General features: G+C 55.5%; 1 protein-coding gene across 4 annotated transcripts in view; it reads right to left on the bottom strand.

Moving 5' to 3' along the window:
* Nucleotides 1-34: 34 nt before the first annotated feature.
* The window catches only part of SYT2 (synaptotagmin 2), a 47,043-nt gene continuing 19,975 nt past the window's right edge, over nt 35-27,102 (bottom strand). Inside the window, exons 2-11 of one of the 4 annotated variants that reach the window (XM_068918455.1) lie at nt 19,033-19,088; nt 12,332-12,469; nt 11,319-11,501; nt 11,040-11,209; nt 8,552-8,677; nt 8,162-8,329; nt 7,849-8,016; nt 7,276-7,393; nt 6,295-6,428; nt 35-5,429 (exon numbers count right to left, since the gene is read on the bottom strand). In XM_068918455.1, coding sequence (XP_068774556.1) covers nt 5,223-5,429; nt 6,295-6,428; nt 7,276-7,393; nt 7,849-8,016; nt 8,162-8,329; nt 8,552-8,677; nt 11,040-11,209; nt 11,319-11,484 — 1,257 coding nt within the window. In that variant the 5' untranslated portion in view covers nt 11,485-11,501; nt 12,332-12,469; nt 19,033-19,088 and the 3' untranslated portion in view covers nt 35-5,222. The remainder of the gene's footprint in view (nt 5,430-6,294; nt 6,429-7,275; nt 7,394-7,848; nt 8,017-8,161; nt 8,330-8,551; nt 8,678-11,039; nt 11,210-11,318; nt 11,502-12,331; nt 12,470-19,032; nt 19,089-27,102) is intronic. The other 3 variants (XM_068918456.1, XM_068918454.1, XM_068918457.1) reach the window with 3 other exon arrangements.

Here is a 27,102-nt window from a genome sequence, read left to right as displayed (position 1 = left end):
GCAACCAAGGGCAAGGGGGGGCTCCTTTCAGCTCATTTCTTTAATAAGGAGACAGAGATTGTTTACAAAATAACAAGTCAACATAGAGACAGAACCGACAGAGTCCACACGAGAGGAAGGGGCTTTAAAAGCAGCTTCCTGCCGGAGCTGAGCGCTGCGGAGACCAGGACGGGGATGACACACCGGGTGGGAGAGCAGGACTGAGCCCCAGGGAGGGCTGCAAGGGGCCGGGATAGAGCAGGGTCTGGCCTGGCTTCCAGCACAAGCTGCGCCGGGCTGGTCCCCTCCCTCCAACGCTCCAGCCAGCGGCCCCGGCACGGCTGGACGCAGGCCAGCTCTTCCCTACGGCCGCTGGCTTTGCCGCTGGGAGTTTTAGGTGCAGCCAGGAAAGGAAGAAGCAGGTCTTTTCCCCCCCCCAAAAATGGACACTCAACCAGTCTCTTGCAGCAGGCGATACCCAAGCAGACACTTAAAAAATGACCCAGACACCTCAGGAAAGCCCTTTTCACCGTGAACTCGTCGCCGTATCCCAACCTTTCCGTTTTAGAGATGCCACCAGTGGGAAGAGAAAGAAATGCACCTCCCAGCTCAGTGGCCCTGCTCGCCTGCCCTGCGAGCTCTGCCCAGCGGCGTCCCCAGCCTGGTGACTGTGCCCTGTCCCTGGGGGGACGGTGGTGTCTGTGGTGTCGGGCCAGCGCAGAGGGCTGGCACCTGGGCTCCATCGCCGAGCCCCGCGGGAACCAGGAGACGGCTGACACACAGAGGGTCAGAAAGGGGGTCACGGCTCAGCTGCAGGCCCATCCCCACCAGGGTCCCGCCGCACCGTGGTCTCATATGGCTTCTAAGGTTGCTTTGACGGTGAAACGCACCAACACGACACAGGATGCTGAAGCCACAATGGTGCCGCTACCCGGCCATGGTATAAACGCGACAAGACACAGGTACAAGACACACATGGAAGTCACGGCTGCGTCGGTGACGGCTCCCCCGCCGAGGGCTGGATTGGCCTAGGCATGCTTTGTTTCTTGGCGTATTTTCTTCTTTTACACGTTTTGTTTTTTTTTTTTAATTGAAAATAAAGGGGCTGGTGGAGAGCTCTTGGGCAATGAGGAGTTCTTGCTCGTCGCTGTCTCTGCCTTGCTGGGTGAAACGTGGTCGGGAGCGGACGTGCCGGAAATGCCTGCCTCGCCGGCGTGCTGTGCAGGCCAGCACTGGTGCAGAGCTTGCAACGTCGCGCTCGGCTCTAACCATGCTGCTAGTTATATATGGCTGCATCTCATGCACTGTTCATGGTATATATATCTATGTCTTCATATATTTAACTATACACAACTAAGGGGGGATCAGAGGCAGCGCAGATGGCTTTAATATGTTGGTTGTATTCCCCGTTTTCATTAAAAAAAAAAGAATTATTATGTATTAAAGTCACAGTCCCCCCCTCCCTCCGAGGCTTAGAGTCCGAATGGAAAAGAGCAGGATCAGGATTCTGCTCTCGCAGGCAAAGCGGGACCTGCAAGACCCCTGGGCAATGTGGTGGAGCATGTGCGTGCGTGCGTGTGCGTGTGTGTGTGTGTGTGTGTAGAGGTGTGCATGCACATCCTGCCTGCTGCCCATGGAAAGATACGGGCCCATGCACGCTCACATAACGCTAACAGGAAGATTTTAGAGCTCTTAAGAGTTGTTTCTCCCCTTGCTCCCGCCATATAAACGTAAGCCAAGCAAAACCCCGGCGCCCAGCTGCACAGGACTCTGCAGTGAGACTGATTCAAGACAATGATTCCTGCAAGTGCCCTCAGACGGGTGGCATCAGCAGCATCCACTGCCTCAGCTCTCCAGCTGTCTAATTAAAAAAAAAAAAAAATCAGTGTTTTCTTCTCCCTCTGGCTACACAGGCTGGGCAGCCCCAAGCAGGGCCTTGCTTGCACTCTGACACAGCTGTCGGGCAAAGGGGACTAATTAAAGCCTCAGCTCACCCTGTGGGTCCCCCCTCACTTTCCCACTCTGCCTGGCCATAGCAGGACCTGCCGCGCCGCCCTTGTTTCTGTGCCACTGCCATCCTACAGCACGACCTACAAAGCCCCGATAACCTCATGTGCAGCCCCAGCCCCAGTGGGGGGGGATCAGGGAGTGCCCAGCCAGCCTGGTGAGGCTGCCTGCACAGGGACCTTCTTTGCCCAGCCCTTTGGACCCCCATCGTGGCCCACCAGCTGTGCCAGGAGCTCCCCCTGCTTGGAGCCGAGGGTGGCACTGGGAGATGCTGCAGCCCCAGCTTAGGCTGACAGCAGCACTGTGGGGAAAGCAGGGGGCTCCTTGGAGCAGTTAAAAGCCCAGGGACATGGACCAAGTGCAGTGGGAGGTGGTAGTGGAAGCAGTTCCTGGAGGTCTCTGGTCTAACCAGTGGTTCCTGGAGGTCTCTGGTCTAACCTCCTGCTCAGAGCAGGATTATTCCCAACACTGGGCAGTGGCTTTGCCTAACCAAGCTTTGAAATCCTCCAAGGTGGAGATTCCCTCCCCTTTGTAGACCTGCCCCAGGGCTGCACCTCCCTCCCAGAGAGAGCCTTGTCCTGCTGCCCAACCTGAACCTCCTGAGCTGCAACCTGTGGCTGCTGCCTGCCTTCCACCAAGTCTGCCTCCATCATCTGTACCTGCCCCTCAGCCACTGATCACATCCCCCTCGGCCTCTTCTCCTCCTCCCCAGGCTGAAGCGCCCAGGTCCCTCCACCTCTGCATGGGGGCTGTGGTCCTTCCATGGGGAAGGAGGTGAGGGAAGCAGAGGGTACCGTTATTTTTAACTTCAGCCTCCCCAGCATCAAACACAGGGAGGGAACGCCCAAGCCTGGGGGCAGTAGCCCCACGTGTTTGCCCTGAGGGAGAGCTGGGGCCCCAGGGCCAGGCCTGGATGGAAGTGGGTGTCACAGAGCAGGAGGGGGGAGGGGAGGGACTGCAGAAGCATCTGATGATGTGGGGATGAGCTTAGCTTTGGCACTTGGTCCCCCAGCTCAGACTGCTGAGTGCCATGCACCAAGGTCCCAGCCCCTGGCACGAGTGGGGCTGGCCACCTTGTGCAAGGTGGTGCGCTTGTCCCCCAGGGAGATGTCCCCAATGCCTGGGGCATCCCCACCTCCATCCCAAAGCTCTGTTTCTGCAATGCTAGTCCTGCTTGCTAAAAAGGCATTGTTGATAGCTACTTGATTGTGCAACCCAGTGTAAAAATCCCAAGCATTAAGGCCACTCAGACCAGGCTCTCCCTGCCAGGATTCTTTGCCATAAACTTGAGCAGTCCTTGCGAGGGGAGGGCTGGCTCAAGGGACCTCAGCCACAGGTCCAGCCAGCTCATCCCCAAAGGGGTAGCCGAGACTCAAGGGACCCCACAGCTCCTTGGACTATTTCTGCAGGAAGACTGGATGCTAGGGTGAACACCAGGAGGGACCTTAGAGCAGCTGCAGGCTCAAAGGATGAAGGAAGCAGCCAGCATCCAGGACAGCAAAACAAAGCACGGTGAGTGCAAGGCCTCTGGGGAATCGGAGCCAATATGGGGACAACAGCTCACTCGGTCAGTGCTCCAGTACCAGGCTGAACTGAGCAGACCTGATGGTTCCTCCTCCTGCAGCAGCGACTGACATTAGCTTTCCAGCTAATATGCTTGGTGCAGGATGTGCAAGGAGAGCGAGATGTGCTGCCATGGGGGAAGAGGCAGCCCAGAGAAGCTCTCTCCCAACCAGGGCCCATATTAGCAACATGGATATGGCTTCTACCCCCAAGGGGTAAAGGAGCAGGGGTGCATTTGGCAACCGACAGCCTTGTGTGGAGCAGCTGCTTGCTGGGGTTGGGGGGAGGGGGGAGTCTTTGGTCCCTTGTTGGGCATGGGCTTGCTCACTCCTTCCACTGTTGCTGCCTCAGTGATGGGATGCTGCAGTGCAGCAGGAGCTCCATGGGACTGTGGCCACTCAAGGGCAGAGGGTTGGGGCTGCACTGGGGTTGCCCGGGGTTGGGGGGGAGGGGGGTGCAGCTCTCTGGCAGCATCCTCCAGGGCTGCCTGGAGGGGCAGACCTGGACAGCAGGGCCTCACCTTGGGGACATGTTCTTAGCCTTTGGGGTGGCCATGGCTTACAGGGACGGCTACTGGCATGCACAGGGCCAAGCTCAGCCCTGCAGTGTGGGTCTGCCTGCTCCCATTCCTTGCGTTTGGAGACCTCTCAGTGGAAACCTTCCTTGTGGAAGCATCTAGATCCACAGGTTTTAATCAAGTGTCTTCAGAAGACATATGGCAGTGCAAAGCATGATGGGAAATACATGCAAATCATCCCAGAGCTGTCCTTGTTTTGCCTCTGGTGATGTGACAGTACTCAGCAGAGGCGGTGGCAGTTCACAGGGGCACCTGGTCAGCCAGAGGGAGCACACAGCTCCGTCTGGTGGGCCCCATGTGCCTACGTGGTGCAGCCGTTGCATGCACAGCCCATTATGCCTTTCCTCAAAGCAAGGCGTCGGGGGGTCACCTGCGCTCAAACTAGCATCCCATACGAGGCCTGCTGCAACATCATCTCCCCGGTCGGATGGGGCTGAGAAGCCTCAGTACCCTGCCACAATACCAATCTGCAGCAGGCTCCCACAATCTCTGCACACCTCTCACCAGAAAAAGCTAAACCTGAAGATGGCTAGGGGACTTGGCAGTTCCCATCCGAACACCACGTCTCTTGCCCTTCCAAACTGCGAAGGGTGAAGGTAGGCAGAGCAGGAGAGGGGAGGCATCCAGGTCTCTCCACCATTTTGATGTCCACACAGGTATGCATGCCCAAAGCAAGCACAGTGGATCTGGTCATCTCACATTATCAGGCTCTGGTATCATCTCCATGCAACGTTCGACAGTTCTCCATGTGAACCCAAGAAGAAGGATGGAGGAAACGTTGCTGTGGGCTGGTGATGCTGCGACCTGAGAAGACCCCAGGACTGACAGTTGCTTTGCACCCTGGAAGGGGTGGTGTGTGGAGGCAATGGGACATGCAGCAGAAAGGAGCAGTGCTGAAGAACAAAAAGAACCATCCATGTCTTTAACCTCTTCCCCTGGAAGCTATTGGGACTGTCTGAAAACCCTTCCACAGCCTTCAAAGGGTATTTCAGCTTCAAACAAAAAATAAAACCAAAGGTTGCGTAACTGAGGTATCAATAGCTTGGGGTCGCTTAAAATGTCCACAGGCCCATGCTGTGCCGGCCAGCAGATCTTCCTATTTGTTTTTCCCAAGAGCTGCATCTACTTCCTCCTCTGGCTTCAGTGAGTGCCACTGGGCAATGGGCCGCCGGGGGTTGGCCAACATGTCGGACCAGTGCCGCAGCTCCGTGCCCGTAGAGTTGCAGCCTGTGAATATCTTGCCGATGGCTTCATTCTTCCCCAGCTTGTCATAATCCAGGACTGTGATGACGACCTGCACTTTCTAAAGGAGGAAGCCTTCTTTAGAGGCATGGAAAGGCACAGAGGCCGTGCTTGCTCCACATCCTCCATGCTGCCTGCAAGGCCTGGCTTGGGCCCTGGAGTGGCTCTGCAGGGGTCCCAGGGATGCTGAAAGGCTGAGCCCCACTATGACCCATATTAAGGACAGGGTCCCCTCCATGTCCACAGTGTCCTCAGCTTCCTTCCCCAAGGAGCCCAGGGCCTACAGGCCACAGCTGGGCCCAGCTCATCCTAACATGGCAATCTGGGAGAGGGTACCAAGGGGCAGCGTGGGGCAGAGTATGAGTCATGGGCTATGGTGGCTTGCTGAGGCTGGGGGTGGGCCAAGAGAGGCAAGTGCAGAGGCTGAGGTGGGCCATGGAGGGGCAAGACAGACTGGCAGGGGCTTGCTGAGTGCAGGGCACCCAACACATGTGCAGTGACACCATCTCTGTCCAGGGAAGCTTGGGCACTTACCAAATGTCCAAAATACCCCCAGGACCACCTTAGGTCCCTGCTACGCCTGCTGCTCAGCACTGAGGCGGGCACTATGGGACCAGCAGCAGAGGAAAGCCCTGCTCCTGCCATGAGCTGGGGCCTGGGTTTGCGGTTGCCTTTCCCATGGGTGCTGCCCAGCCTCCCACCTCTGCCCCAGCCACCCTCAGCATCTGCCCCAGTTCAGGTTGAGACAGGCCTTATTTCATGAGCAGCCAGACCAGGATCTCCACAGGGCACCCAGATGCCAAGAAGTGGCCAGACCCCCTGTCCAGCCTCAGGAAGCTCCCACAGCAAGAGGTGCCCAGGGCAGCCACAGGACCAGGTAGGGTCTCCCTAACCCCCATCCTCCCCAAGAAAGTCATCATATGAACCTGTATCTGCTCGAAGGGGATCTCGAAGCTGAAGGACTCGTTGAAGTAGGGGTTCAAGGTCTTCTTCTTGACTGTGGTCTTCTTCTTCTTCAACCTCTTGCCATTCTGCAGCAGGTGGATCTTCACATAGGGATCTAGGGGAGCAGGAAGATGTGTCAGCCAGGGATGCCCATGGGATGCCCTGGGACAGGTCCCAGCCCAGGAAAAGCTGCACCGTGAGGGAAGGAGTCCTGGCCAGTTCTCACAATAGTGGTGTAAGCAAGGCCCTTCTCTTTGCTTGACTCTGGGCACCTCCTGGGCACTGCTGTCTGGCAGAAAAAGGTGGTCTGAGGCTGGTGGCTGGAGGCCAATGCCAAAATATTTGGGCTGGAGAGGATCTATAGGAGCAACTGGCAAAGGAATGGGGCTTTTCTGCATCCCATGTACTGTGGGTCTCCTTGTAGGAGAGCTGGAGATGGTGGAGTGAGACTGATGGGTGTTGGCCTACATGCTACTTTTCACCTGCCTCACATTTCCGGAGCAGGACCCCTAGCAATAAAGCTCAACCTTTCTGGTCATGCAAATACTACTGTTCTTGTGGTTAAGCCAGGTCTGGAAAGAGATGAGGACTCCTGGGCAGAGAGCTCAGCCTGGAATGGATTTGAGAAGTCTCTTCTAGCATAGAATGTGCCACCGACTGAAGTCCGCATCCCCAAGGCAAGGAGATGGCAGAAGAGCATTTTTCACCACCCAGATCATGCCGCATCCTGGCCCCAAACCTGCCAGCACACCTCACTCAATATGTCCTTCTGAAGGACAGGAGGCTCATCCCACCACCTCCTCTCTCCTCACCCCTTACCCACAACCAGACCTTCAGCTGCCTCCAACACAGGAGACCTCAGGCTCTGGAGATAGCTACCCCGAGCCCTGCAAGACAGACACCATGGCGGGGCAGGAGGGCTCATGTTCCCAAGAGCAGGATGACCCTGAGCCTGCACCCACCTGAGAGACCCCCAACGTCCATCTTCTTCAGGTTCTTGGCCTCCAGGATGCATACAGTGAGTTTCCCAGCAGTGGGCACATACCGGAGGGAGATGCAGATATCTCCTAGCTTCTCTGGCTGCCAAGCAGAGCAGGAAGAGGATATCAAAGCCTTGCCAGCATAATACTGCAGAGCCAGGATACAGTCCTGCATGCAGTTCCTCCCAAACCTGGCTTAATCTTCAAGCCTGCACGAATGAGCAGGCATGAGCTGGCACCCCATGTCCCGGCACAAGGGTTTGATTACTCGTTTCTGGGACAGGCCAGTCCCAGCACAGCACCTAGACATTGATACTCTTCATTTTTCTTAAAGAAAGGCTTCTGCACAAAGGACCAACAGGGCCGGATCCTGCCCAGGGCTTGGCACTGAAATACCCTGGCATTCAGGTGGGACCCTGCAGCTAGTGCAATCCTGAGAACTGTGGAATGGCCCAGAAAGCAGGGTTCACCCAGTGGCCAGGGCCACCCCACAGCTCAGCTCTGCAGGGCAAGGGTGTGAGCTGGCTGAGGGCCTAACACTGGCTCAACTCTCACCTCCTCCTTCTCACCACTCTGCAGGTCCCGCCACTCCTCAATGGGCTGGCCCAGGTCCACTGTGTTCATGGGCACTTTCACTTCACCAATGATGTCATGCTTGGAGAAGCGATCGAAGTCATAGATGGCCATCACCAGTGTCTTCCCGCCCAGCTCCTGGTAGGGGACCTGCACGAAAAGGGCCACCAGGGTGGCAATGGGCTCAGAGGAGCCCAGGCCAGGGAGCACCCACTCTTAACAGGAAGGGCCAACAAACAAGGGGAGAATGGAGTGGGAGACACAGTCCCATGTTGTGGGAAACAAAGGGGCTCACCTTGAAGGTGAAGGTCTCATTGAAGGCAGGGTTGAGCGTCTTCTTTTGCACTTTGGTCTCATATTTCTTCTTCTTGTCAGGAAGTAGGAACACCTTGACGTACGGGTCTGAGGTGCCACCCATGTCCAGAGCTGGCAGTTCAGCGGCTTGGAGGATCCCCACTGTCAGCTGGGAAGGAAGAGGGGAGTTTTCAGTGAGACAGCCCAGCTATGCGCTGAAGTCCTTGACCCCATGTCAGGTCCTGGATACTCGCCTCCGGCATAACAGGGCAGGGCATCCCATGAGGCAGCACCGAGATGGGACAGGGAGATTTCGCCTTTCCAAATCTTCCCCCCGTCAGGCAAACCCCACTCCTGCATTTCCTTAAGCAAGCCCCAGCCCCTTCATCACCTGGTTTGCCTGGAAATCGTAGTCCAGTGAGAACTGCAGCTTGCCTAGGTTCTCCGGCTCCTTCTCCTCCTCCTCACCTTCCCCTTCTGTCAGGCCCATTTCTGCATCATCATCATCCTGTTGATCCTACAACGGCAGCAGCAGTGCCCAGCTCAGCCAGTAGCTACAGAATGGCTGCCCCTCACCTGGAGGGTCACAGCCCAGCATCCCCATCCCAACACCCATGCCAGAGAGAGGGAGGGAGATACATGGGTACCTCCAGCCTGCCTGGCCCTATTGGCATCTCAGCAGCCACAGCAAGGAGAGGCCCTGGGTCCTCCTCATGAGGGAAAAGGAGACCCCCCCAGGAAATAAAGCACCAATGTAGCAGCCCGAGGTGGCACTGGTTCTGCCCACAGCCAGACAGATGCTGTAAAGCATGAGGCCACAGGGATGCCTCAGGGTGCCAGGAGTTTGGGGTCAGCTCCAGCCAGGGAGGTTTGCTGCTTGCATGGGGCAGCTGCATGCAAACAACCTATTGCAAATGGTTGCAGGGACACGTTAGCCCCCCCCCCCCCAACCCAACCTGTGCTTGGGAGAGAGCTACAGCCTGTGCTAATAGCTTAGCAGGGCCATTTCCAGGCATTGTTAACTTAATAGTACAGCTGCAACCTAATTCTCCTATATCTGAGAGAAGGCCATCTCTCTCCACCAGGCTGATAAGCAGCACAGTCAGGATGGTAGCATGGAGCAGCCATATGCCAACAAACTGTCAAAAAGCAGACAAGCAAAGGAGCCCACTTCAGCAAATTTTCCTCTTTACACTCGCAGACCAGACGCCAGGATGCATTTAGGGCTGGCAGCCTTTCCAAGCTGTGGGCCACCAGTGGGAGCTGCTCAGCTCCTTAGTGCTTTGACATGCCTTCAGAGGTAGGCAGTGGGTCCCCAATCCCACCCTGAAAGGAGCCAATAGAGAAGTGAGGTTCAGCATGGCACCTACCGTGAACAGCATCCCAGGACAGAGAGAAAACAGAACAACACAGAGGGTGGGCAACGAGAGCACAAGGGAAGAGAACGACATTACAGACAACATCGACAGCAGCTAGCACCAGGGGTGGTAGCGGGCTGTCTGCCATGGGACACAGTGATGCATGTCAAGGTCAGGAATTGGGCTTTTGGCTTCTGCTACCTGTTTCGTATGGGCCTGTTGAGCCCCAGAAGAGATCAGGGTAAGACAGGAAACAGCATCTCTTCCTCCTTTCGGGAAGCACCCCTGTATCCCCTGCTGCTGTGGAGGGGTGCGGATGGGCAAGTCTGGTGGAGGAAGACTCTTCACAGTGTCTCTACTCAACACTTACCTCTCTGGCCCACCTGGATGCCTATGGTGCCCACATCATCCTCTGTGGCTCTAATCAGCAGGTACAGTCTCCCAAAAACCTCTGTACTCTTCAAATGGCCCTGCACTAAGCTGATGAATTGAAATAGCCAGGATTGCCCCAAACCTGATGGCACCAAAGCCTCCTTCCAGCTGCTGCTCCTCGCTTCTCTGTGACAAGGAAACAGTCCCAGCTCTGCTCTGCAGAGCAGCACATGCCTTTTGAGTGTTAGCTTTTTTGGGATGCCAAAACAGAGTGGGATATTTGGCCTGGTGGTCCTCCTCTCTCTCTTAAAAGCAGTGCTTGGCTCAGCTTCGTGAAATGCAAGAATTACTCCGAGTCCCAAGGTGGGGGAGACACAAAGGCATTAAATTAACTATTGCTGATTCAGATGAAGCAGTTGGCCAGTCCAGTCCAGTCAGAATCCGGTCCCATGCTGGGCCATTGGGAATTGAAAGAGGCGAGAGCATAGCAGCAGCAGGAGCCTCAAACCAGGAGGCGATCACAGTTAATGGGCAGGTTGCTGAAATGACCCATACTTTCCTGCTAGCTGGGGGAAGAGAAGGGAGGGCTGGCACTGTCACCTCACGTTACGAGAGATGGGGCAAAGGCCGACCATGTTCCCTTCTGGCCTTCATCCCTGTGGTGCTGGGAGCAGCCACTGCTCACTGGCAGCACACCAAAGAAAGCTGGGCTGCTTCCAGAGCCATCTTCACCCTTCGGTCCAAGTTGTCTCTTGCCCCCCCCCCACCCAGCATCCCACTCCACATGCAGACAGGGAGCTACCTGCATTTGGATAGAAAGAAATGCTTGCTAGGAAAGCTACAACCCTGGCAGCCAAAGGCACTGAAGGAGTGCTTCGTGCACCATGATGTAGGAGGGCCACACTACATCTGCAAGCAACTCCTTTTGCAGGGACAGTTGGGCTCTTTCCTTAAGTCAAGCTGCACCTCTTGGTGCTGCTGTCTTAGCTAAAACACTTGCATTGCTCCATCCTGGAGACCCTGGGGGCCCTACCCTGCTCTGCTGCCTGAACAGTAAATGATTTAATGATGTGGCTTATAATTCAACTGGAAGGATGGTTCTAAAACCACCAGTGTGATATGCAGTCGAGTAGTCAAGAAGGGCATTACCTGATTCCCTGATTTCATGTCCTTCATATTCATTGCGTTCTTCATGCCTTTGCCCTTCTCCTTCTTGTTCTTCTTCTTCTTGCAGCAGCACTTCTTGCAGATGCAGAAGCAACAGGTAAGGATAAGCAGCCCAGCTACCACAGCGATGGCAATGAGGGCCCAAGAGGGCACTGTGGACAAAACCCAGTGCTGCGGTCAGCCTCACAGCTCCCTCCCCACGAGAGGCACCCCACTGCCTTGTCCCACCTGCTGCTCCTAGAAAAGGAGCCAGCTACTCACAGGGAATCTTGTTCAGCTCATTCATGAACTTCTCCCTCAGCTTGGCGAACATATCCTCTTTGCTCTCGCCTGGGCCAGCGGCCTCAGTGGTATTCTCCATTGTCGCCATGGGCATCGTGGTGGCCACGGCCTCTGGAGCCATCATGGATGCTTGTTTGAATGTCATGGTGGGTCAGGGACTCCCTGAAACACAACATCACCTTGGTGGTCACCCTGCAACACATCTGTCCTGCCCTGCACCTTGTGAAGCGCCCCACTAGGCCCCTGCTGCTGCCACTCCTCCTCATGCCCAGGCTAGGTCCCTGATCCATCCGCCCCAAGGACAACATCTGTATTTACAGCAAGGGCGACAATTAGATGCTTGATCTTCTGTCTGAGGGTTGTGGAGTCCAACTGTTAGAGTGAGGAAGGACACGAGTCAGGACTCCTGGGTAAACTCCATGGCTCCGGGAAGCCCAGATGATACCCAGGTTTTCTGGACCTTTCTGCCTCTTCTTTCTAGCGGCACTGCCCCAGCCTCCCTCAAGCTGTGCTGTGTGAGCACGGAGCACAATCACGGCTCCTTCCTTGAGCTCTCCTGGTTGAAACAGCAGCCAAGGAGCCAGAGAGACAGGTCTCCAAACACCTGCTGCACCATCAGGCCCCCACCTCCCCAGCCAGACTCCCTCTCAGAGGAGCCCAGGGCAGCAAGGTGACAAGTCCGAAGCCTCTGGGAGCAACACCTGGGAATATATCAGCATTGATGTGAGCTTGGAGCCTCCTAGGGACATTAGAGATGCTGTTAAGGGGAAGGTTTGCCTGCAGAGGCCACGTGAGATGAGGGAAGGGGCGTTTTCATCCCAGGGAAGGATGAGTGGTGCCAGAACACCGAGCATCAGTGAGCCCATGCCCAGCAGTGGCAGCATATCAAGTGGGGTGAGATAGACCACTGCCATGTGCCATAACCCTTCCAGCTTGGACAGTGAGCTCAGCTGGGGTGAAGCCATCCCTGGATGCACGACACTGAATACAACCTGGCCAGCCGAAGGGGACCTGCCTGTTGCTGGCACTCTTCCAGCCTGATCCCAGCACGGAGAAGGTCGTGTGGATGCACTGCAAATGCAAATGGGAGGCTGCAAAGTGCATGAGCTGGATCCAGTCCAGATCTGCACCTGCAGACACAATAGAGCAAGGTAGCGGCCAGCCCCCCACTTTCAGCAAGGCCTGGCACCCCGACCTGGCATGTAGCACAATGCACCAGTGTGGGAGCCTCCCAACTTGCTCCTGGCTCTGGGACATCCCAGGATGTGGCAGGGAAAGAAGCCATCCCTGTCCCCTGGTGTGTGTCATCGTCCCCCCAGCTCCAAGCCCCAACCTTGGACCCATAGTCCTGCCTGGGGTTGCGCACCTCGTCACGGGGAGAGGCAAACACAGCTCTGGGCAGGCTGCGAGGGAGCAGGCAAGGGCCTGGGGCTGCCCCTCAGCCAGGCACACAGGAACCAGTGGGATTGAGCCAGCACATGCATCGCTCTGCTGCAGGTCTGCCAGCCCTCTCCAGTTAGGACTGCAAGGGGACATGTCACCTCTGGTCCCCATGCAGAGACTCAGTTGTGTAACACCACGGCCTGTCACAGGGTTGGATCCTATCCCTTATTAGGTTACAACACAAAAAGCGCCAGAGCTGGAGCCTCTGTGGAGCCATGTGAAAGTGAGACATCTCATTTGCCTGTTCATTAACCATTTTCCAGCAGCCTCCGCGGGATGGCAGAGCCTGCTGGCTCATTGCCAGCTGGGTGCTGTGTCCTCGCATGGCACCAGGCTCCTTTTCACCTCCTGAGTGCAGCAGAGCCAAGCTCCCTTTGCCAGTCCTGCTCTTTGACAGGCATTCGTGCTCCAGTATTTGGAGAAGGCACGTGCAGGTACATCTGTAGGGTGATTGCTCACCGATTTGGCACAGGGATAAGCTCTCAGCAATTTTGGAGATGACCCTTGAGGGATGTAGCAGCACCTCCTGCATTCATCCATCCCGCATGACCCCTGCCCCATACCTGCAAGGTCTGAAGCACCCCATAAGCATGGGCCATCCACCCCACAGCCCTGTGGATGTGGCAATCGCTCCTGCAAGCAAACCGTGCTCAAAGTGCCTGCATGGCCCAGATCCAGACCCAAAGCACCAGGGACCAGGCTGAGCCCCCGCCATGCATCCCAGCTATGGCACCATTGGCAGAGATCTGCCGTGCTCATAACAAGACACGTGCCACGCACGTGTGGGCAGCGAGCGGCCACACATGCAGACGTGGGAGCACCCATCAGAACCAGAGTGCTCATGGCGGGGCAGCTGGCAGGATCTGGCCCTGGGACAGCAGCACTCCCAGAGGGTGGAGGAAGGGAGGATTCGAGACAGGGGTCCTCGGGGATCCTCAGTGACCAGGGCAAGTCCCAAAGAGACTCTTCAAAGATCAGCTGGTGAAAAAGGAGCCTTTGCTCCAAATGTAGGGCGCCGAAAAGAGGCAGAGTGGAGTCAGTTATGTGCTTGCAAAGGAAAGATAAGAGCCGGCAGCAGGCCAAGTGAATTAATGGTGCCAGTGGGGTTAAGGAGAATGAAAGGGCTTTTAGATATCCAGTAGGGGAAGCAAAGAGCCACCTGGGAATGCTAATAACTTAGGAAGGAGCTGGGCTTGCTAGGGGTGAGGGACCTCTCCAGCAAGGGAGGAAGCCCCTTTCCTCCCTCTCTGAGAAATCCAACATTGCTGCCCCCACGGCTCCTCCTCTGCCCTCCATCCCCTGCATCCCCCATCCCCTGCAGATGTTACAGCAATGGAAATACTGCAGGTGGATAATTATGTTAATAATGCAGTAAATAACTCAAAGAAAGGCGGATGATAACCTTCACCGGCACTTCTGAACCGTGAGCCACCAGCTCAGGTTTATGAGAGCAAGCCATGCTATGCTGCTCTCATCTCTTAGCGGCCAAACGATGGTGGGTTACGGCCAGCATAGCCTGCACAGGATTTAGGAAAGTCCTGTGAAAAATTGGAGCTGAAAATGAGCATTCTTGCCTCAACAAGTCGACCAGAGAGAGAGACCCAGAAGATCAACAGCTTCAGTGCACACCGTCCAAACCTGGAGGCTTTCCTTTCCCAAAACAGCATCTACACGCTGCCTCCAGCCGCCTCGCACGAGTCGTGCACCAAATTACACAGCGCACAGCTCCACACCTGGAAATCATTCACCTGCTTTGCTGCCTTTGCTATTTCGGGTTGTTTCTGCTCGACACGCAGGCCAGGAGAGGAGTGCCGCGGTGGGGGAGCTGCACATGTCGGCTCTGTCAAACCTGCAGTCCTTTAAATGCTGAAACAGGCTAATTACGTGACTTCCATTTCTGTCTCAGCCATCTCCAAGGTCATGGCTATTAACAGCAAACACACGCTTTGCCACCTTTTAGAAAAAGCTATAAAAAACAAAGGCACAGCTGAGATTTCCAGGGCTGCTTGACTTAAAAACCAGCCTTGCAGCAGCCTTTGCCACCCCAGGGTGGAGCCAGTCCCCTCTGCCAGGCCCAGGGACAGACCGTCCCCTCCGATCCCCCACCAGCCCCAGGCGGCAGCTCCGCTGTGCCATGCATCCTCCCTGCAGAGCCCAAGGCAGCATCCCGGCACCCTGCAATGCACTGCACCAAGGGCTGTCGCAGCTGCACGGAGAGCTACCTGGAAAAATAAGCTCCCTTTCGACCTTAAGCGCTTCTAGCAGCAGTGTTTCTGGTGGAAATGCAATTCCTCTCTCAGTCCGGGACTATCCTTGCTGCCTTTGAAAGGGGAAAGCACAAGTCCAGCCCTCATTATCTTCCAGAAACTGGCTTTCAAGTAGAAAGGCAGGGACACACTGCATTTTCCGCCACCCTTATTATTATTTTTCTGCCTGCACTGCTGAGGAATGCGCTTCTGCCCATCTATTATGAAAATCACAGAAAACTGTGTCATGGAGGTAATAAAATGGGGCCGTGCAGCCCTTCCTTTGGATCATCTGAGCACTGGTGTGCTACTAGTTACAAAATAGCCTGGGCCACCTTCCTGTAAAGATGTTCAGCTCTCCACAGCCGCTCTGGGGTTGCAGGCTGCCTTTTGACCCCCGCTTTCCAGCTCCGCCAAAATGTGAGCAATGCCACGGACGGTAGCAGTGTTGGTGGCTCAGAGGCCAGTGGGTGCTGCCTTCCACGGGCTGGAAATGCAGCAACGTGGGCCCCCCGGGCAATGTAGCAAAATGGCATGAAAGCATCAATTATTGGGAGGAGGAGGGAGCTTTGCGTCGTGAAGCTCAGATGAGCCAGCAGGCACCACGACTATTGAAATGAAATTTCTGAGGCTTGTTCCCCCCGGGGACGATTTGTTTCTGGTGTGGTGTTGCACTCGCCCCACAGTGCCCCAACCTATGCACAGTAAATTAAAATAAAAAGCAAGGAAAAGAGACATGCACCCATCATGTGAGGTGTTTCCTAACGCTGCAGGAGCAATGTACAGGAAAAAAGGACAACATGCAGCAGCAGCAACCTCCGGGCAGCAGAGGCCCGCGGGTCTCCAGCTTGGCAGGCACAAGCAGGTGCCAGTGCTGCTGGGGAGATGGATTTTGCTCATCAGAAATGGGATGCGAAAACGTGGAAAGTCCGGCTGAGCTCCTCCTGGGCCTTTTCTGGGCAACCCTTGACACCTCAGGAGTCAGAGTGGGAAGGAGACGAAGTAAAACGGCACATCAGCCAGAGGATTTTGTCTCCACCATGCTCCCACACACTGTGCTGGGCAACTCTGTGGGACCCTGCATTGAGATGAAAATCCCTGTTGCTGGCTCGTGGAGTGACTCATCCAGTCTCAACCCAACTCTCAGCACTTGGTGAGCCTCTGGGTCCTTCAAAGCGAAGCACGTCTGGATTTGCTCCATGAAACACCAAAGCAGCATCTGTGCAAGTGAGAAGATGATGCCCAAAAACACAGGGGAACGGGATCGTGCATGGGAGAACAGGGGAGCATCTCTAACTGGAAGTAAAAACTGGAGTTATCTCCTTTAGGACCAAGTTATTTCAGAGCCAGCTCTGAGGGGAGCTGTCCCAGATGAGCAAGGGGCAATAGCATGAAGAAGCAAAGAATGGTAGTAAATAATACTTACCAAGTTTAAGAGCTTGGGGTATTTTTTGGTCTGTTATTTTTATTATTATTTTGTGCCTCCTGGATTTTGAAACACTGCATTACACTCAGCATATGTTTCCAACACTTAATCTGCACCCGTGCATATCACAAACTCTCTTAAAAAAATACAAGGTGTGATTCTCAGTGTCTTTTCTACTGTAGCATCAGGAGGCCTGGGAATGGCCTGGGATCGCCCTGTGCTGAGCATCTCTGCCCATTTATTTCCTCTGTCAAGGACAACCAGGACTCAGTAGGAAAAATGCACTAATTATTGCAAATTTATGAGCAAATTGTGACAGCAGAGGTGATGATTGGGTGGAAAGTGCTACTGGTGTCCATCAACCTGGCAGAAAACGGAGGGTATGCAGACACTTTCTCTCAAATTTGAGCTGTCCCCAAGCACTTATGTTTTTCGCAAATATTTGTACCATCTGAGTGATGTCTGCAAGCCAGGGTGGAAAGCAGAGCCCCCGCTCTCACCCCGCGAGGCTGGCGCCGAATACGCAGCGCCTGTAGGAGCAAACCTGGCCCTGGCCAGATGGAACAACAGATCAGCTGCAAGGCGAGGTGCACGGGTGCCAGGCAAGCAGCGAGGTGAGGCAACAGCACCATCTTATCCTGAAATTTCAAAATTTAGGACTGGCACTCCAACTTCCAGACCCTGGAGTCAAATGATTGTAGGACGCTTCAGTTACTTTTTTCTCCCTTATTTTAATGAGCTCTTAGTGTTTCGGACACCGGAAGAGCTCCATGAAAGGTGGAAGACAAAAAGGAGAATCCCAAAAGACAAGGTTTTGTTTGACCTCGCATTTTAGGGGATTGGAGACATGAATTTTGATCACTTGAGAGTATGAATCCACAGTTTGTCTGGGATGCAAAGAGACCGAGAATGCTCTGGAAAATGGCATTGCTGACAGCTGGGTTGGGTGCAGGAAGAATTTGAGAAGTGCAGTCAAGGCTCAACACCCCCATCACCCAAGTTTTAGATAAAATGCTCTTTGCTGAGATGCTGCAGGGCAGCCAGCTTGTCCATGCTATGAAAACCCACATATCAGAGGCTTCCTCTGAGATCAGATGCAATGGGCAGGGGGATGCATCAGCAGCAGCAGCAGCAGTGAGGAGCCAGCTGAAGGCACAGCAGGATGAAATCCAAGACCTGCTGTTGCCTGCATCAAATCTGCAGGCTGAATGGTCGTCTCTTGCTTTGGCTTGGCCTTAAAACTGCCTCGTGTAGCACTGCTGCTTGCTAATGTCCCTGGTTGCGCCTGGCAGATTGTGCATTGCCACAAGCAGCAATCGGCACTACGAGAGCCTGCCTTTCCACCTTGCCATTGACACCATTTGCCCGGCATGGGACTGCAGGAGACAAACTTCATACAGGAGCCACGGGATCAGACCCAACTCCCTGCTTTCCCTGGGCAAAACCCCTTCTCCATTTGTGCCTCAGTTTCCCTCTTGGCACAGCATAGGGAGCAGCTGTGCCCCACTTCAAAGTTCTCCGGGCTATTTCTAGCGGTGCCCCCGTTACCCGGGGCATGCAGACGGCTGGACGAGATCAGCCAGGACACCGACATCTCAGCAACTTCCAGGAGGCTCTTTAAACCTCATGCGTTTCCCGTTCAATCACAAGCCTGAGTGTGTGCACATGCACATGTGTGCACACTCACCTGTGTGCATATACACACACACACACACACACACACACACACACACACACACGCATGCAGACAAGCATATGCACATACATAGGCACACACCTTGCGTCCCTTCCCCTGGCTTACTGAGGGTTTGATGTCCGCAGAGTGATGCTCTCCCCAAGCCCATGAGGCCAGGCACAGACACGACCAAAATGATCCCGCCACTGAAGCAGCTCTGCCGCCCAAGCAGAAAGCAGATCAGCGAGGCCCAGACTGGTTCAGTACCTGGCTGAGTGCTCAATCCCCGCCGCTGCCAGACCCCCCTGCAACATGCCAGCCCTGGAGGGAGGACGGCACTGGGGGACCAGCTTTAATCCACATCGGCAGTGGCCAAAGGGCTGCTGTTTGCTCAGGATTTGGTGCCTTCCAGAGGGACTAAGCGGCTTGCCAGCCGTGATAATTCATTGCGTTGGATGGGCATGTTAACTTTTACAGCAAGGGGATAAACCGCAGGCAGCAAGCACATTCATCACGCCTTTGGGCAGCTGTCAGCCCACGAGTGGTGGGAGCTGAGCTGGCCATGGCAGAGGCTTGATAGGAGGAAGATGGATGAGCCCTGGCTCAGTGCGGTTCCCCAGGAAAATTCCCATGGCTGGGTGCTGCTGGGCCCCACAAGGTAATTACTGCTGGGCTTCATGGCCGTGGACTGGGACAAAACCAGCCTGTGCAGGAGCTGGATTTGCAGACCAAAGTCTGGCTCGGTGCCATCCTCACCAGGGACAAGGCAGATATGTGACCATTGTGCCATGATGCCGGCATGCTCAGGGACTTGCAGGCACATCCGTCCAGAGCGGATGTTATGGCCTCTTGGGCCATGGACACAAGTGGTCCCAGAAAGCCCTGCACGCTGGTACAACTTACCCAGCCTCCAAGTGCCGTCCAGCTGAGGAAGTCTTGCAGGGGCTGCTGGAAATGACCTAAAGACAGGAAAATAACCACAGTGAGATTTGTAAGGCTGGCACCAGTGGACAGCAAAAGCCAGCAGGAGCCAGTGGCCAATGCACAAGCCGCTGCAGCTGTGCTGGCCCTGGACAGCCAACCCAGCAAGGCTCATGGGCGTGACGGGGAAAAGCCCAAAAGACAAATGGTACCCAAGTCCCCCAGATGGTCTTGAAATGTCTCCAAATCCTTCAGGGTGGGAAAAGTCACTAGCAATGGCAAAACCTCCCCTTTCGCCTGCCCACTGCAACATGCCCTGGCTCCTGCACGCCAGCCCACTGGTGGCAATCTCCAGCTTGAAACACGGGTGCTGAGAGCACATTTGGCTTGCTTCGAAACATGAAAGATTCAGAAACAAGCAAGAATGAAGCAAATGAGGATGAAACCCTCACTGGAGTTGGCTGATGAAAATACTGAAAAAACTGAAGGTGTCTTCAGGAAGGGGCCAGCTCAGACTGGGTTTATCCCAATATGCAGGGAAGGAGGATGCTGGAGCCTCTGCAGCGCAGCCCTGCTTCCTGGAGGCTGGCGCAGTGCCTGCCTTCACTGTGGAGGCTGTGCACACCGAGAGCAGCACCATACCATAGAGGACATTGCAGCAAACTCAGCATTAGATCATGTAGTATAGGAGGGGATTTTTATGTTGAACAGCACTGATTTCACTCACAGTCATTCCTTCATGGCCTTCACCACAGCCACAAGCTCCGATATATGCAAGACCAAGTTTTCCAGCCAGGATACCTCGTGGCGGCACAGAGGAGGAGGGTTTCATGCTCCTGCAGGCTGAGCTGGAGCAGCAATGATGCTGCATGACCTTTGCAGCCTTTCTGCTCTCCCACCCGAGAAGGCGCAGGGCCAGGTTGCGTTTACCGCCCCCAGCGCTGCTCCCTCTGCTCACTGGAGGGGAGGGCAGGGACTGGAGGACTTTTCTGACTTTGTGACCAGCCTAAATCCCTCTTCTCCATGTCACTGTCTCATCCACACAAGGGGACTCCAGAGCCCGGCCTGACTTTCCAGCCTCATGGATGGGATGTGGTATTTCACAATGTGGCCACAGAGATCCTGGGCCTCAGCCTTTGCCTGGTAGCCTCCATTTAGCCTCCAGAGCCTCCTGCCACCACTAGGACCATCATGGACCATGGTCACAACCTCCTCCCCATCTCCAAGTAGACAGTTGGGGAGGTCAGTGCACTTTGACCTGGTCTGGCTCGAACATCCTAAACCTGTCGGGTGTCTAGGGGGCTCTGCATGCACCATGTGCCTATCCCACCCCTGAACCATGGACGCAACCACTTTCATACAGCCCAGAGCAGCAGGAAATGCCGTAAGAGGCATCACCAGCTGTTGGCACCTCTTGTAACTCAGCCACAGATAGAGCAGAGCTGAGCTGGGAGGATCAGCTTAATAAATGATCTAAAAGTGCCTTGCAGCTACTGCCGTTGCTGCGTGGCTTCTCTGAAGGTTAATCATGATCAGTGGAAACGTTTTCAAACTCTGCTTGGGCTCCTCAGCTCTTTGTGGGCATAGGTATAACCTGGAGGTGTGGAGAGAGCTGGTGACCCTTGGGGTTGGGTGCAAGGCTAGGGCATCATGGTTGGACAGAGTGAGCCAGCCTTGGTGGCAGGGTGCAAGGTTTGAGCATCACAGAGGGCAGCACAAAGCTCAGTGGCTCCCAGCAAAGGAGCCACTCCCTCAGCCAGAAATGTCGCAGAGGCATAGAAACCACTCCAAGAAGCCAGCGCTTCGCCCAGGGCAGCCTTCCTCCCTGCACAACCCTCTGCCCCACCATTCCTCCTCCTCACCCCAGCAGCCAGTCAGCACCGTCCATGCAGTTGGGATCGCTGGCAGGCACCCAGCAGGCGCCCAGCAGAGGAGCACCCAGGGACCTGCAGGGCAAATCAAGAGCTGAATCCTTGCCCTGTCCCCCCTACGGTGAGCCCAAGCTGCCCGCTGAGTCCACTCGGCCCCCTGGGCTCTAGAGCAAGCATCAAGGGGTACTCCTCACACAGCCATCCCATTTTTAAACTAGATTCCCACCCTTGTTGCCAGCCATGCCCTGGGCACCCACAACCTGCTCTGCCATTGGCTGGGGGACTTGCTTGAGGTCCTTTGCAGGATCTACTGCAAGAGTTTCCCCAGCTGGGCTGGAAGGTGCAAACTCACTCTCTGCCCCTCTGCCGGATACCCAGCCACAGTGCAACGAGCTGGCATGCACCAGCTTTCATCCTGGAGTCCCAGGAAAATGGGAGCTTTGCAAAGCTGCAGGGGATCAGTGCTGCGCAAAGCCCAAGTGGCTCATGGCCAACTCCTCTGGGTGCCAAAAGTCGCTGCTCCACTCCTTCGCCTGCATGTCTGGTGGCAGGATTAAAAACCGCCTGCTGAAGAGAGCCCCATAGTCGAGCAATTACCCTGCAAGCTCACAGCAGCTCCTCACTGGAGTCGCTGTGCTGAGAGCTTTGGAGCAGATTGAGGAGATCAGCATCTCTGGGAATGCGAGGGGTAGCGATACGGCAGCAGCCAACAGCGCCTCCAAGCTCCTTGGAAGTCAGGGAACAGTCTGAAGCATAAATCAGGCCTATTGTCTTCTGCGAGCTGCTGAGGGTTTTTTTAATGCAAAGGACTAAGAGGGCTTTGCAAAGTTTTCCAGGCAGCCGAGAACACCTGTCCTTTCATTTTTTGCTCACGTTTATTGGGAGTCACCTTTGCTGCCAGCAGCTCTCAGCAGCTCAACAGCCCCACGGCCAGGCCCCATTGGGCAGCACTGGGAGCAGCTGAGCAATTCGGCCTCCCCTACTTGCAACCGGCCCACTGGGAACAAAGTGGGAGGGGGCAGAGCAATCTGCATCCACTTGCACCAAGCACATTCCCAAATTTGGGCTTTGGGGCATTTAATACAGACGCAGTCAAGCAAGGACAGCTCCCACCTTCTCTCCACGCACCATGACACCACTGGCCGCCACTCCAAACAGTTTACAGATCAAGCTGACGGGAACGGGACGCCATCCCCACTTCAGCATCACAGCAGCCCTGCACAGCCCTGCTACAGCCATCACTTTTCATTTTATAAAGTCATCCCTTAAAGGTTAGCAGCCTTTGGGGTGCTGTGCAATCACAGCCCTGGATTCATCGCAGTTTTGCTGGAAGCTTGGCTGCCCCCCCCCCCCAGTATTCCCACTCAAGGTTTTTACCCCTGGGGCAACTGGAGGATTTCTACAGGGGTACTCTTGCTGCAGGAGGAGGATCATGATTGCCTTCCCTTCGCATCTCTGTGGCTTGCCAAAAGAAAGCAAAGCTGCCAGAGAAAACATGCAGTCAGGCGAGCAAAGAAAATAGCTGCGTTTAGCAATCTGGACAATTTCCAGTTTAATGAAGAAGAGGAAGGTTTTTACAATGCTGCCTTAATGACCTGACCTGTATTTTTGTGCAAATGCTAATATAGGTGAAATAAATGGCCTTCTGCCTAGCCAACCTTTTCCAGCTTTAAGGACTTCGCTGGCACCAGAGTGGTGAAGGACACGCTGGAGCTTTTTAAACACATCGAGGAGCTGCAGTGACATTGTCTGCAGACAGCCCCTTGGAGAGAGAGGGCAGACTATGAAATTGCCTTCGATTTGTTTTAATAATGTTTTGAAAGATCTCTGCAGACATCAAGCGGGTTTTTAATAAGAAGAAGGCTTGGCAGGGCTGAACGGCTACTGGACCCAGGTAAAGGAGCTGCTGTATAGCAAAAAATGAAAACCGCAGCAGCTTCCGATGCCAAACCAGGGGGAAGGTGCTCGGCACAGGGAGGAGGCTGGTGACCTTGTGAAAGCGAAGCAGCTCACATTGCTCACTGTGGCTGGCCTATCCCCACAGCCTATGTTTCCTTGGGTGGGGGGGGGCCTAGGACCCCCTAGGAGGGGTTTACCCTCATGAACTTACTCTCAAAGGTGGTAAGAAGGTTGCCAAAGCAAGCCACATACGGCTACGCAGCTGCCCAGAGCTAGCAGGATCATGGGGCTTCCAAAACGAGGTACTGAGGAGGTGACCAAAATCCCTTGACAGGGACCAAAACCCACCTAAGCATTCAGCCAGGTGACACGAGGACCTGTGCCAGGTCTAGGGAAGACCTATGCAGCCCTGGAGGGCAGCAAGGCAGTGATGGAAGATGGCCTGGGAGGGACACAAGGAGCACCAGCAAGATCTGGAGAAGCTCTGGAAGATCCTGCAAAGACACAGCATCAAGTTGACGTCTGCTTTCTTGCCAAACTAGGATGTCCATCTGGGCCCTGGCCAGGACATGGGAATGCACCATGAGCATCCCAGCGCAGCAAACGGTCTCAGAGCCCTGCAGGCTAGTGGCCCCGCACGGCCCAAGGCTGGGAGAAACATCCTTCTACAAGTAGAGGCATTAGCCATCACTGAGGGAGCTACCAAAATTGCATGACTTGCTGGGAAAAGTAGTCTACTAACTCCTGTTCAAATCCAGTGCACATGGTCAGGCCTTGTCTTCAGCACCTTGCCACTATGGCATGGACCAGGAAAGCCTCTTGCACCATGGGCTTGGATGTAGTCAAAGTAGGGAAAGAGCGAGAGGCCATCTTTGGCAGGCAGCCTCACTAAGGAGCTGAGCTGGCAGCTGGGCACCAAGCTATCATGGTCAGGAGAACACAGATGAGGCTGTGGCCCTGTGACAAATGGCCATGGAAACTAATAAATTCAGCAGCACAACATGGTGTGGGTCACCGAGCCCTGGCCTCGCCGCACAAGATGTCCTTCTCCCCTGAACATCTTTTTTAGTGCAGAGAGACGTTGTCTCTGCAACAATGGCAATGAGGAGTTTTGAGCCTGGCCAGGGAGCTTGAGGAGCTTCTTTCAACTGAGGTCTGAGGCAGTAGGCAGGACGAGATGGGTCTAGCCAGAAAAAAAGCAGATGTGGACCGAGGGAGCACTGGGAAATGGAGAGAAGGAGCCAGCCGGCTCACCGCCAGTTCTGATTTTGACCTTGACTCGTGCAGTCTCTGGCGGACGGGGACAGAAAAGGCTGCATCCTTTTTGCTGACTTTGCACAGACTGCTTTGCCAGCTCTATGCACAGCAAACGCACAATACAGCTAAGAGACACCAGCTTGACCCCAAAAGAGCTTTATTTTCTCTGCAGGGAGACCTGTAAACATGCTGTGGCAGTCTGCATCTCTCAACCCCAACCTGTTGGCCAGTGCAAGTCGTCCCCAGGGAGCCTGCACAGCCTTCTCCCAGCAAAGAAGAGCTGTGTCAGGACAAAGGTTGTGCTGAGCTGAGCGGGGCTGGGCAGGCACATTCTTCCATCATGGCCCCAAACCAATGTTTGGCTCCAGTGGGTCTCGGTGGCCCAGCAGTGATGGGTCCCAAGCTGGAGTCTTGGGCATCGTTCTGCCTTTGGAAGGGCTCTGCTCTCCAACATCTCCTGGTTCCAGCATGAAAGGGCTTTCTGGGCAAGGCCATGAGCAGCCAGCCTATCTGCCCAAGAACAGCCCGAGGTCCAGAGCTGGGGTTCTGTCCCAGGTCAGCAGCACAAGTGGGGTCTGCAGTACACACAGGGCAGTGTCTATCTGGACCAGCATCATCCCAGAGGGAGCCCTATGTCAGCCCATCAAAGCCATCCTGGTCTCTGGCATCAGGGCTCGACATCCCAATCTGTGTCCAAACTTTCCTGGCAGAGTGGGCAGCGCCCAGCTCCTTGGCCACCCATCTGACCCACCTGCATGTCCCCTCCAGCACCCTCCCTTGCACCAGGGGCACCCACCTGCACATCCCCTCCAGCACCCTTCCTTGCACCTTGGCCACCCACCTGACCTGCTTGTATGTCCCCTACAGTACCCTCCCTTGCACCTTGGCCACCCACCTGCACATCCTCTCCAGCATCCTCCCTTGCACCGCGGCACCCACCTGACCTGCCTGCATGTCCCCTACACCACCCTCCTTTGCACAGCTCCTTGGCCACCCACCTGACCCACCTGCATGTCCCCTCCAGCACCCTCCCTTGCACCTTGGCCACCCACCTGACCCACCTGCACATCCCCTCCAGCACTCTCCCTTGCACCAGAGGCACCCACCTGACCTGCCTGCATGTCCCCTCCAGCACCCTCCCTTGCACCTTGGTCACCCACCTGACCTGCTTGTATGTCCCCTACAGCACCCTCCCTTTCTCCTTGGCCACCCATCTGACCCACCTGTACGCCCCCTCCAGCACTCTCCCTTGCACCAGGGGTACCCACCTGACCCGCCTGCACCCAGCTGAGCACTTGCCTCTAGCACCCCCCAGCAAGCCCATGGGTGCTCGGGCTGCCCTTACCACACAGGTGCCAGCCAGCCCGCCTGGCCGCTGCCGGACTTGGTGCCAACCGCCGTGCAGCCCCGATGCAGCGCATCTGCAGCGCGAGGAACCCCGCACGCCTCCGCTCCGGCGCTCCCCGGCAATTGTAATGCCTCTCACATCCTGCTGCACACGCAGCGGGCTGGTCCGGCAGGGAAAACCCTGCAGCTGCTGCCCGGGCCGCCAGCCAGCCCCAGTGCCCACGTCAGCCTGGTGCAAGGGCCACGCTTCCCCCCAACCAATGTCACCCATGGATGGGGCCGGCTGCACGGGCAGGGGCCACATTTGAGCACATCGAGGGGCATGGGGGTGCTGAGCACCAGCAGTTTGGCACACGGCTGGGCCTGTATGTATGCATGTACACGGAGGTGTGCATGTGTTAACGTGTGCGTGTGTGTGCGCGCGCATGTGCTCAGGGATGTGTCAGTGTCCAAGTGCTTGTGCATGTGCTTGCAAATGTGCGCAGCCTGCGAGTGGCTCTGCAAGTGCTCGGGCATACGTGTGCACGTGTACTCACATCAGCTTGTGCATGAGTTTGCATGTGGGCACGTGTTGTGCATGTCAGTGTGCAAGCGTGTACATGCCTGCACCACAATAAACATGTGCCCAGCTGCCTGTGCACAGTGTTTGGCTGGGCACATGTGTCTGTGCGGGTGCTCATTGGAGTGCATATTCCTAGAAGGGCACAACACGTACTATGTGTTGAGCATCTGTGTATTAATAGTGGCCATGTTTGCATTTAATGCACACAAGTGTGAACACCGGAGTATTGCTGTGTGTGTGCCTGCAGGTGAGCATCCTCCAACAGGGGTGTGTGTGCTGCTGGCGGTGGCTGTGCTGCCTGGCCCGGGCTCAGAGACTCCAGTTGCTCCATCCTTAGTTCCTTTCCTAATTAGAAACGTGCATTTTATTTCGAGCCCGAACAGGTCTAACATCACCTTCTCATCGCTGCTCTTGCTCTGACCTCCGGCTGCTTAAACGCACCAGACATCAGGCACACCCAGGCGCTCCCGAAGGTGCCGGGTGCTCGTCACACCGCTGCTGGCAGCATGGCACCCAGGGGTGCCAAAGCCCATGCCCTGTGCCTGCCAGTGCTGCACCGCAGCATTTCCTGCGTGGGAAACCCACCTCCTTCCGTGTCCCACCGTCGCTCCATCATGCTCCGCTAGCATCGCTGCCAGCCCTGCCGGCTGCCCCCCGCCAGCCCGGGCGGCGCAAGGCCATGCAACGCTTAATTTGCTAATTAGAAAACACAAAAAATGGCATTTATTTCCCTGCTGGCAAAGCAAACCGATGACGACGCTATTCCATTTCTGCAGCGGGCGGCCCCGCGGGGCACGGGAACCCCGAGCCGGCGATGCGGTACACAGGGATTTGGAGTAAGAGCTCAGAGCTGCATGGTGCAAAAAAAAACCAAAAACAACCCACCGATCCAAGTCCTCCAAAGCATCTTTAGCCCGATTTTTACCCTTGGATCCTCGCGGTGGTGGAAGGGGTGAGCAGTGATCCCAGGCAACAGCTCCCCAGCACAACCCAGGACCAGCAGAGGTGAGAGGGAGGATTTTAATCAAAACAGCTCAGCCCTTCTTGCGTTTCTAATTATTATTTATTTAAGGAAACGAGCTGCCATTTGGGGCCTGGAGTTTACCAGGGAGTCGG

Source organism: Struthio camelus, chromosome 24 (genome assembly GCF_040807025.1).
Source record: "Struthio camelus isolate bStrCam1 chromosome 24, bStrCam1.hap1, whole genome shotgun sequence".
NCBI classification, from domain to species: Eukaryota; Metazoa; Chordata; class Aves; order Struthioniformes; family Struthionidae; genus Struthio; species Struthio camelus.
The sequence above is the reverse complement of the archived record's forward strand: the minus strand, read 5'-3'. Positions and strand labels throughout refer to the sequence as shown.